This window comes from Benincasa hispida, chromosome 1, assembly GCF_027475165.1.
Source record: "Benincasa hispida cultivar pf3 chromosome 1, pf3_genome.v1.1, whole genome shotgun sequence".
Lineage (NCBI taxonomy): Eukaryota > Viridiplantae > Streptophyta > Magnoliopsida > Cucurbitales > Cucurbitaceae > Benincasa > Benincasa hispida.
This window is the reverse complement of record NC_143478.1, coordinates 94,083,705-94,095,191: the sequence shown is the minus strand read 5'-3', so window position 1 is coordinate 94,095,191 and position 11,487 is coordinate 94,083,705. Positions and strand designations below refer to the sequence as shown.

At 30.4% G+C, this 11,487-nt stretch overlaps 1 protein-coding gene across 3 annotated transcripts; it reads right to left on the bottom strand.

Annotated features, from left to right (window-relative positions):
* Positions 1 to 4,016: 4,016 nt before the first annotated feature.
* Positions 4,017 to 11,237, bottom strand: PLDALPHA2 (phospholipase D alpha 2). Of its 3 annotated transcripts, none has more exons than XM_039024444.2 (4): positions 10,949 to 11,237; positions 7,797 to 7,893; positions 5,432 to 7,331; positions 4,017 to 4,646 (listed from the first exon to the last, which is right to left on the bottom strand). In XM_039024444.2, the coding sequence occupies exons 2-4, from the start codon at positions 7,884 to 7,886 to the stop codon at positions 4,213 to 4,215; spliced, it is 2,424 nt and encodes an 807-aa protein (XP_038880372.1). In that variant the 5' UTR covers positions 7,887 to 7,893; positions 10,949 to 11,237; the 3' UTR covers positions 4,017 to 4,212. The 3 variants fall into 3 exon arrangements, with proteins under 3 accessions (XP_038880372.1, XP_038880369.1, XP_090174291.1); XM_039024441.2 differs by having other exon boundaries at positions 7,797 to 7,896; positions 10,949 to 11,146; XM_090318165.1 differs by having other exon boundaries at positions 7,797 to 8,719; positions 10,949 to 11,102.
* Positions 11,238 to 11,487: the final 250 nt, after the last annotated feature.

Genomic DNA, 11,487 nt, shown 5'->3' with positions numbered 1-11,487 from the left:
CCTATAGTTTAATATTTCATCTCATGAAACATATAAACCATAACTCTTTTTCTATTCCATGGTACTTAATGTAAATCTCATTTACATTAATCCTCCACTAGATGTATCTCATATACTATACTGATTATATCATATATAATAAAATTATCTCTTGTCAATTTGAACATTTCAAATCAACACCAAGAACTGATTCTCAACTGAATCCATTGAGCTACCAAGGGGACCTTATGGACCTGTAGCTCGAAGCTCCAATGGTATGTGAATAACTGACTAAACTCTTTAGTCACGGGATCACCATCCGTTAACTACCAAGCACTCCACTAAAGACCGACACCTAAACTCTCCCTACTAAAGATATATTATGTATCCATCTTAACCAATCAGCAGTGTGACAATCTTTCATAGATCCCTCGTAAGTATAGCTCGACCAATAACTATTATACCCCTGTAGTTACATCTAACTCCTTAAGTACCACTGATCTCTCTAACGAACATAAGTCATAGTCCTACTATGAGTCCTCTCTTCCAAAGAGAAGTTGTGGTCACTATGTTTAAGCCCTGGAATCAGCCCTTAATGGAGCAATCTCTCTACTTATCCCTGCTTCGGGAAAGGAGTGAACTCCATCTTGTGGATTGAGTATCTAGCTCTCAAATCAGACAAGTCCCCAAAAAGGTAGGCATGTTGAGTTGGCAATCTGGCAACTCTCACCCAAACTAGTTAAAGGATCGCCCTTAAAAGAAGAAGTTCCCAAAATACTCAGGATTGAGGTCATGTCACCTATGGTCGTTTAGGTGAGATGTAAGTCTCTAGTATCAACGACATTATATACAGAGTCTAGTCATCTCGTGGTCCGGTCTTATACAAACTCTTTGTATAGGACACCCCCGCTCGCACGTCTCCACATGAATGGTTAGGATCTACCATCTGCAGTAATTTACAATACTTGCAAACCTCTACAAAGCGGGCCGTATCCGTAGTGTCACCAAGATGAGGTATCCAACCTGAATTCTTATACTACAGACCTATTTAAGTTATCGCTTAAGGTTATTACTTACTATCTCCGAGTTTTAGAACAAAAAACCCAACAGTAACTGTAAAAAAAAATAAGACAACACTTAAATATGCACATCGTAAAAGGAGAATCATACCAATGCCATAATCTGCTAAGCCAAGAGAAGGAAAAAGTAGTTAAGAATATACACCTAAAATTTTTCTAGATAAGGAAAGAATTTCCATACAAAAATAGCATTGTGAGAGACATTCTGAAGAACATCTCGTGGGACAAGATTAAGAACAAAAGTGTCAACATCCATAAATCACGTCTAAAAATGTGCCAATGTCAGTAGTAGCCGATCTAAAACTTCATGTTGAGGAGCACAGATGTAAATAAAGTTAGATGTTTAGCCTATGAACTTTCATCTTCGTGTTTATATATAATTATAAACTTAAAAAAAATGTCTAATAAGTCCCTGAATTCTCGATTTTGTGTTTAATAGATTCCTAAAATATCAATTTTGCATCCAATAGGTCTCTTAGGCTCCATTTAATAACCATTTAGTTTTTTATTTTTGTTTTTGAAAATAAATCTATAGATATTACTTCCATCTTCAAATTTCTTCCTTTAGTCATTTATTTTTTACTAGTGCTTAAAAAACCAAACCAAAAATTGAAAACTAAAAAAAAGTATCTTTTAAAAACTTGTTTTTGTTTTTGGAATTTGGCTAAGAATTAAACCATTCTACTTTGTGAAGATGCAAATCATTATAAGAAATGAGAATGAAATAAACTTAATTTTAAACAACTAAAGATAAAAAATGAAATGGCTACCAAACGAGGCCTTAGATATTAGATAATATTAAAAATTAAATGTCATTAGACATCAAATTTAACTTTTTGCATAATAGGTACGATTGGTCATTATTTTAAAATGAATATATTTATTAACTACAAATTTTAAAACTTAAGGATTAATTAGACACAAAACTAACTTTTCTTTTATCTTATAAAACAGTTAATTTTTAAACATTTTAAATATTTTCAAGATCTATTTGATATAAAATTTATAGTTTATAAATTTATTAGACATTTTTAAAGGCCGAGTCAATTATCAGGATTAATTAGTCATAACTTTCAAAACATAAGGACTAAATTTATAATTTAACATTCATATAAATATACTTTTAGGTATATTGATATATGATATCTAGATTAAGTAATACTAGTTACAAAGTAATTATAAATCTTTATAGAATTATTCACCTAAATATATATATAAAAAATCATTCAATCAATTTTCATAAAATAATTTTATAAAGATAAAAAAAATATTTGTATATTTTATATATGTACATCTGAATAAAATTAAAATTGAATTAAGTTTTCTTATCTGTTTCAAGTATACTAAAAATTAAGATATTGTATATATTTCTTAGAAATTAAAATTGAGATTAAGATAATATATAAGTATATATATGATAAATAATTCATCAATATATATATATATATTGAAGAATTAAAACAATCAAAATTAAAATTAGCTAAGAGTTAAAATATTGTATATATTTTTAAAAAATTAAAATAATTTGTAAATAAAATATGGTGAATAATTCATGTGTATATAAATACATATATGGAATAATTGAAACAATGAAAATTAAAAAAGAAAAAGAAAAGCGCTGGACAAAAGACTCAAACCTTGTTTTGGCTCAACACGGAGCCCTTCTTGATTGTTGAAGTATACTCTAGTATTAGTTCTTGTGGAAACCAAATGATATACATACTATATTACAATTTAATTTTTTATATTTTAAAAAATCAATATACGCATATGTAAAACGTTATGATTTGAGGGGACAAATATATCCCCTTATTCATTATATTTATTTTTACTAAATTATGTATAGGTTTTGTCAACAAAATTTTTGGATCCACCATTACATGTAAATTTCACTACTTTTGTATGTAATATTTGTTTAAACCTTGCTTTGATAATTATTTTCCTATTATCTTCGATCTCAATATCGTACACTTGCACTATAGGTTTTGTTTGTAATTTGATTATAGTGTTAATTTTAATATAAGATCACTATTTTGATATGTAAAATTAAATAATCTTCATGAATCTAGAGTTTGAGAATTGAAGAGACGGTTAGGAAATTTATTTGGTAAATAAGTAATGATATTGAAAGATAACGAATAAAATATATTTAAAAGATAGTGTACTTTTAGATTAAAAATATGCAATGATTTTATCCAATAAAAATTAAGTTAAAAGTGATTATAATAATATGAATTTTATTAAAATTAAAATGATTTTAAAAAAAATCAAACATAGACGAAATTATAATTTCAATTTTAATATGTTTGGGCAATTTCTTCAGACGAAATTGGCCAAGATATCAGGTTAGAAAATGGTATATTATAAAATGCAATTTAAAAACAAATTATCAGGTTAGAAAATGGTATATTATAAAACAATAGCCAACTTTTTTCTTGGATCCCAAATACATGCATAAAAAAAACTTAGTTAACACATTAAGTGCTTATTTGAAATGGTTTAAAAAATATTTTCAAAAAATTTCTTCATTTAAACACTTTTGATATAAACTAGTTAAAATAAAAACACACATGTATTTGGTAATTCTTTATCAAAAATATTTTTATATATAAATTTGTTCGGCTTAGTGTTTTTATTAATATTGGTAGCGGTGGTGGCCAAAGTTGGCCGATGACAGTTCCAGAAGTGGTGGCTGGAGTTGGATAGCGATAGTGACCGGGAGTGGTGGTGGTAGGAGGTTCTCATATTAGTGAGAAATTACCCATTAAACACTCAAAATTCATTTTTCTAAAAGTTGGTTTCAAGTGTTTATCCTAAATCAACTTATTTTATAAACTCATTTTTAATGGTTATCAAACACTTGGTTTTTTTTTTTTTTTTTTTTTTTTAAATGACTTATTTTTAAATTAATCAGTTGAAAAGGTATTCCAAACAAACCTTAAATTACTTCAATTAAGATGATACAAGCAAATAGCCAAACATTTTATTATAAGCCACTTCAGTCACATTCATAACATTAAACCATATCATAAAACACATGATGATGTCTTGCTTTCGCATCACACAACAAAGAGTACATATGAAAGGCAAACTTGAAGGAAGAAAAGGCAGCATTTTTCATTTTTACAACAGTTAGTAAAAAAGTGTTTTCTGTTCAAGTAGTGAGGATTGGAGGGAGATAGTTAGATTTGTTACCTAGAACTCGCGCCTTAGTATCGGGGAAGTACTCGAACCCGGGAAGCTCGGTAACTTGACCGTCAGCGGAGACGGCAATGGGGTAGCGAAGCAAATGGCCAGGAAGGTCATGTTGAAAGCTCTCACTTGAGTATAGATCCCAATACTTTTCGGCAAGTTGGTTTACTCTTTTAACACATTCAATACTTTCTGGGAACAGGAAGGATTGATGAAGCAATCCTAAATGTTCATACCATAATGCCAAACGGAAGCCATGGACTTGGCCTCTTGCTGGCTCTCTTGTTGATAAATGATATGGCTGATAAGCTCCCATTGCTATCTCTGAATCCCTTGCACCATCCATTGATCTTTGGTTGATGTTGGCTGATCCCACTATTATGTACTCATCATCAACTGTGTCAAATGTTGCAAACCAATCCTTAGCTTTCTCAAAATCAATATTTTGGTACTAAAACGTCTCACTTGAGTCATGTACTTATCATAAGATGATTATTTGATCTCTATTCGTAAATTTTAAGAAACTTGGTGAATACTGTGTGAGATAAAAATAAAAGTAAAGGAGCCAAGATAGTAGAGTCCACGGTCAAAACAGACATTTCGAAACTACGAGGGGTGTTTGGACTCCCAACTTCAAATGGGTGGAGTGGACTACGTTTGAAACTCCAACTATAGTAATTGGTGTTTCAACTATTATAATCTACAATTAACTACAATATTACTATTTCAAAATCTCTCTTTATTACAGCGTGATAGGAATGATATTAGGGTATTATTAGAGTATTGAGGGTATATTAATAAATAGTTAGAGAATTCAAACTCTCTAGCTATTTACTAATATACCCTTAATACTCTAATAATACTCTAATACCATTTTTATCACACTGTTTACTATTGTTATTGTGTTTACTATTTCCTATTTCCTATTTGTTATTGTGCTTATTATTTCCTATCCACATTCTACTAAAATAGTCTACACCTCAAACACAGATTATTATTATTATAGCCTACCAACTATAATAATTAACTTAGCGTTCCAAACACTCCTCAGAAGACTAAAATGAAGAAAAGTGGAAAGAATAGAACTAGCATGGATGTTTAGAAAGTATGCCGAGCGCACATCAACCAAAGTAAATATATAAACCTACTAAAAAGGAATTGAACAGAAAGTCAAGACTTACCGATCATCATCTTGGCATGAACATAAATCATGAAACGCCTAGATTGCTGGGCTCTAAGGTAATCAGAATTTTCTTCAGGTGATTCTGATGGTTCATATTCACCAGGCATTTTAACTTCACGATTCCCAACACAAAAGAATGTCAGATAGTTTCTAGGATCCTCTTCTATGCCATTAGCTCTAAGAGCTAAAACTATATCTTTATACATCATTTCCATTGTCCTCCTTTGCCAGTCTAATATTGCTTGAACTGTTCCCCCTTCAGGAAATCCTTCAGGCCACATGGGAACAACAATGTACACTGTGAACCTCTCTCTAGCTTCAATCTTACTCACAATCTTAAGTGAAAGTTCCTTTGGGATTAGATGCAGAGCATTGATCATCTCAGGCTTCACATCATCACCTCTCCATTCAAATGAGCTTCCAAGGAAATACTGATTTTCAATGTATATGAAATTCTTTGCTCTTCTAATGGCATTAATGTATGCATCTTGAATGCTTCGATCAATGGTGTTGTCTTTTCCACTTACCAGCCCTGCTTTTGCTGCTTCTTCAGGCGAGTCGGGGAAACCGAAAGCCGCCCCACCATCGATAGACCTGAAAACTTGAACATTCCAACTGTCGAAGTCGTCCGGGAATGTGACAGGTGATGGAGTGATGAAGATCTCATCTAAATCCCTCAACTTCAAAAGCAAATCCTTCCCACCTTGCTTCCTCCATCTCTGTTCAAAGTTGTACAAAACATCCCACGCAACGGGTCCTTCAAGGCGGGAATGGATGTCGTGCCATGGCTCTCTAGGACCACCTTTGTTTATGGAAGTACCGGCAAAATTCGGCTGATGGAAATCATCATGATGAGCAGAATCCAAAGTCCTGAAAAGGGAATGAAATGGAGTATCGTACCTACCATCACAAAGATCAATCCCACCAACAAAACTAACAATTCTCCTTCTGTTTGGATCCCCACTAGGTAACGCACTGTCCACCACAACAATCTTCTGATGGTGAGTGAACATTGTACCAACAGCAATGTCCTGAATAACGTTAGCCCCATCATCAGGATTGCGAGGACACAAAACACAATGGACATCAGTATTAGCAAAATACTTAGCAGTGTCTTCATCATGAGTTGCCATTAAACCCTCCTCCTTCAATATAGGAACAGAAGTTGTATCATTCCAAACAAGCAAAAGAACTCTAACTCCTTCCCCTGCCTTTCTCTTAAGCAATTCGCCGAGCATTATATCTCCACCAGGCTTTGACCTTCTTCTATCTCTCACCAAAGAAATCTCAGTGTAAACAGACCATCCAGTAATATAAATCAAGTGTTTGGCATTAGTAATAGCATCAAAAACATCTTCCCAACATCTATGAGGCTCATAAAATTTACCCCCAGCAAGAGGGATTTTGGGGATAAAGTTGTCTGGAACATGAGCGTCTTGATACAAAGTTACCTTACAACCTCGTCTTTGAGAGAAATAAGTGTAGGGAACACCAGGAAACTTGGGGCTTTTGATACCACGACCCCAGTTTTGATCCTTGGTGACATCGAAATACTGTAATTTGACATGAATTTTAGGCTCCCCACGAATGGGATTCTTGCGTTCATCTAAGATTGGAACCCATTTGTCAACTTCTTCACCATGAATGATCTCTCGAACAGGCAAATATGCTCTGCCAATTAAGGTTGCTCCAATGGGATTGTCGTCTTTGACAGTGAAGATGATGTTGGAAGCCATATGAGCACAGTAAATATGGAAAGTTTCGTACCATTTTGGGTTTGAATGTTCTCTCTCAAGCCTTCTTGTTCTTCCAACTCTGGCTTTCTCAAGATCAATGGTTGCATATAGCCTTGTCACTCCTCTCCCAAACCCAACTGCTTCTTCTACGTTTTCAACCAACTGCAAACCAAAAATTCTACTCAATGTCTTTCTAATGTATATATCCTTTCATTACTTCCAATTATCCTTCTTCTTCACATACGTCGTGCATCTCTACTGTGCTATATATATTCTATCCACTGACTAAATGTTTACCATAATTCTGAACTGAAAATTCAACCTTAACTTTAATATTGATTGAAAATGAGTTTATTATAATTCTTTTAAAGACATTAATTATAAAGATTATCCATGAATATTTAATGAAAAATCGAGCTTAAAATGTATAGAGACCAAATCGAAACAAAATTCCAAAGTCAAGGGTAAAATGGTAACATTTTGAAACTTATGAACTAGATTGAAATCAAATTTAAAATTTAAGAACTTGAAGTGTAATATTTTTGAAACCTAAACCTAAACTTAGGGACCAAAAATGTAATTTTTTTTCTAAAACATTTTAGGAATTGAGATAAAATAAAAGGTTACCTGTTTCAAGAAATTGCGACCACCAGAGTGAAGTTTATCGACTTCATAAATGGTGACATGAAGGGTGCCATGAAGCAGAATATGTGCCATTTCTCAACTACTTCACAAAAGAAAAAAAATGAACATAGCACATGAATAAGACAAAAATTATCATCTTCAATATCGACGGTTTAATCACACTCTATTAAACTCCTACTTAATAAAATAAAAAGAATGTGGGAGAAAAAAAAATTAACCCGACCTACCTTAATTAGACCCCAAAACAAATTTAGTAACATTAAAATCAAACAACGAAAGGTATTTTTGTCCATTCGTAATAAATATATGAAAATTAATTTGAATGAAAGATCAAGCAATCAGGATATAAGGTCAAAATGAGTATAATTCAACAACGATAATTGATATCTATCTCCATACCTCATTTGTTAAAAAAAAAAAAAAAAAAAAAATACACTATGCATGTCAATAATTTGAGAAGGGTTATTACACGATAATAGCAAAGTATTATCTTTATTTTGTGATCATTTTAATTTATAATACTTTAATTTCAATGTATGAATTTAAAAGAAAATAATCACTATGATTTATAAATTACAAAAAAAATTATACTTTTGGTTTCCAAGATTTGGTTGAAGTTACATTCGGATCTACCTATAAATTTTTAAGTTCAACAATTTTATCGTTGGTCTTTTTTTTTAGCACTTAGGTCATTCTATCAGTTTTTTCATTAATCACTAACATGAAGCTAACATGACACTCATTTTTATTAAAAAAATATTTTTTCTAATTTTTAATTAATTAAAAAACAATTATATATTTTTTCCATCTTCTTTTTCTTCTTTCTCCCTCTTCTTTCTCACTCCCTCCTCTAAACCTTCTTCCCTCATGATTGCTACCCGCCCGTCGCCACTTGTTGCAATCATCTATTCTCAAAGAAAAGAAGAGTACATGTCAATTACCGTTGAGCGACTTTGGCACTTAAACATTTGAAATAAAGTTTTGTTTAAAAGCTTAAGAATTCACATTTTTATTTTTTTTTTAAAAAAATCAAGTTAATGAAACTATGAAAAAACAAACACATTAAAAAAAATAAAAATAAAATAAAACTTGCGTCATGTTTAATAATCATTTGGCATTTAGCTTTTTAAAATTAATTTTATAAACTTTAGTGTATAAGTTTCTTTATTTAGTTATTAACTTTCTATCAATGTCTTTATAAATCATGCCAAGTTTTAAAAATATTTTTTTTTTTTAAAAAAAGTTGTTTTTTTTATTTAGAATTTAATTAAGAATTCAAATGTTTCTCTAAGAAAGATGAAAACCATAATAAGAAAATTGGAGGAAACAAACATAAATTTAAAATAGTAAATAAAAATAAAATTGTTATTAAATGGTGTCCAAATTTTTTTATTTTTAATATTTGAAAATGAAGCTTACAAACACAATTTTCACCTACAATTTTGTTTGTTTTATTATGTATTTTATAAATTTTTTTTCTTTTCAAAATTCAAGTCAAGTTTTAGAACAGAAGTAACATATTTTTTTAAAATGTCTTTTTTTATATATAATTTGACTAAAATTTCAGATGTTTCTCTAAGAAATGAGAAATCAGTACAATAAAAAATTTGTGGATAAGCAAGTTCAACTTTAAAAAAATGAAAAATGAAAAATGAAATCATTATCGAACGAGAAATTAATAATTGTCCAATGAAATCTTAATCTTTATATATTAGGCTTTTGTTCATTTTAAGTTGTTGTACTTTTAGAACTGACTTTTATAATTTAAAATGACGTTTTTGAAACTAAAAAAACTCATATTTAATAGAAATTATGATAGTGTTTTAGAAAATTAGTAAATGTAGTATTCTGTGGACAATGTGATTGAACACAGTGAAATGAAATAAAATAAAATAAACGAACTAAAATAATGCACTATAACTTAAAAACACAATTTTTCTTTTTCTTTTCTTTTTTTTTTCAAAATCATAAACAGACATTTTTAAAATTAGAAAAAAACTAAGTTATTCATTTGATGACTTATTTGGTTATTAAAATTGCATTTTTCTTCTCACGTTTTTTATCGATCATTCTGATGATACAAATGAATTTTATGTCAATTTTTTTTTAATAAAAATAATTAAAACTATCTTTTAGTTTTCAAATTTTAGTTTGAATTTTAAAATATCTATGAAAATATACAACAAACTAAAGAAAGTTATGTCTATACATTCAGTTTTTAAAAGTCAAATAATTATAAAATAAAACTAGAAAAAGAGAGATCCAACCCATTGTAAATATGTTCAATGGTAGAGGTCAAAATTTTAAATATTCCGTCGTATTTGTTATACTTTACCCAAAAGAACAAATTAAAAAAAAAAAAAAAAAAAGATTTTAGAAAATAGAAAAGTAGATGAAACTATTTACACAAAATAATAAAATTTAATCTTTATTGATAGAGAATGATTAATAGTATTAGATGCTGATAAAAATTTATCAGTGTTTATCAATATTTTTATTTTCTATTTCTATAAATAGTTTGATATTTTTTCAATATGCGAAAATTTTCTTAAAAAAAAGGAACAAAAATACACGAAAGTAGGACTCAAAAGAATATTTTTTAAAAGTAATAATTATGAGAAGAAAAATAAAAATAAATAAATAAATAAAGTTTAAAAAACATTCCATTTTGGGTTTGGATCTATGGACCTCATGGAGCCCAAGTAGCGAACGCGATAACACCAAGTGGCGGCTCAAACTTAAACGACAAAATAATTCATTATTATAATAATATCCAAAAATAATTAGCTACGGCGGTCTCCACTTCGCACGGCGGATCTCCGCCGTCCACATCCATCCTACTCTCCGATCTCCTCCTTACAGAGCCCCACCTCCGCCGGAGTCACACAGCGACTAACCACCGTGGAGATCTGCCGTAATCGGCTCCTCCGTCGGCAGAATCCCGGCGATTAACAAGATCCTCTAAATGGATCCTCTTAGATTAATGATTTTTAAGAGAAAAGTAAAGAAAATCCGAGAAGTAATCGCAGAGCACAGAAAATTGAAGTAGTAGAGTGAACTCATAAAGCGAGCAAAAAGACATTGGGAAGAACAAGAAGGAAAAGTAGATAGAAATTAAAGGAAGTTAAAATTACCTTTTCGAAGCTTTTTTTGTGCTGTTTGTTGCAGATTTTGTTTTCTTGAGCTTCAGTGAAGAAGAAGAAGACGGGAGGAGGATAATAGAAGAAGGGAAGAGTTTTGAGGGAAAATAAAAGAAAATGAAGAAAATGGAGAGGCTTTTCCTTCTTTGGATGCCAAATGTCCACTCTAATCAAATAATTGCACACAAGGTAATTTGGTCTTAGTTTTACTAAATTACAAATTTTGTTTCAAATTTTAACTTTTACCTATAAATTCAAAACTCTTTAATTTAATTTGACTTTCAATTTTATTTTTAATATGTCTCTAGACTTTTAATTAAGGAGAGTTTGGTTTGCCCACTTTTATACACTTGGAATAAAATTTTCGAGATTAAAAAATCAAATCTTAATTTGAAATAGAGTTTTTTCAATTAATGTAATGGGTTTGTGAAAAATCCCATACATCTTCTATATCTTATCGGTAGTTATCATTAACTGTCAGCAATAATGTAATAAAAGTAGATCGTTTTGACCGTCAATGATCAACTGTTGTA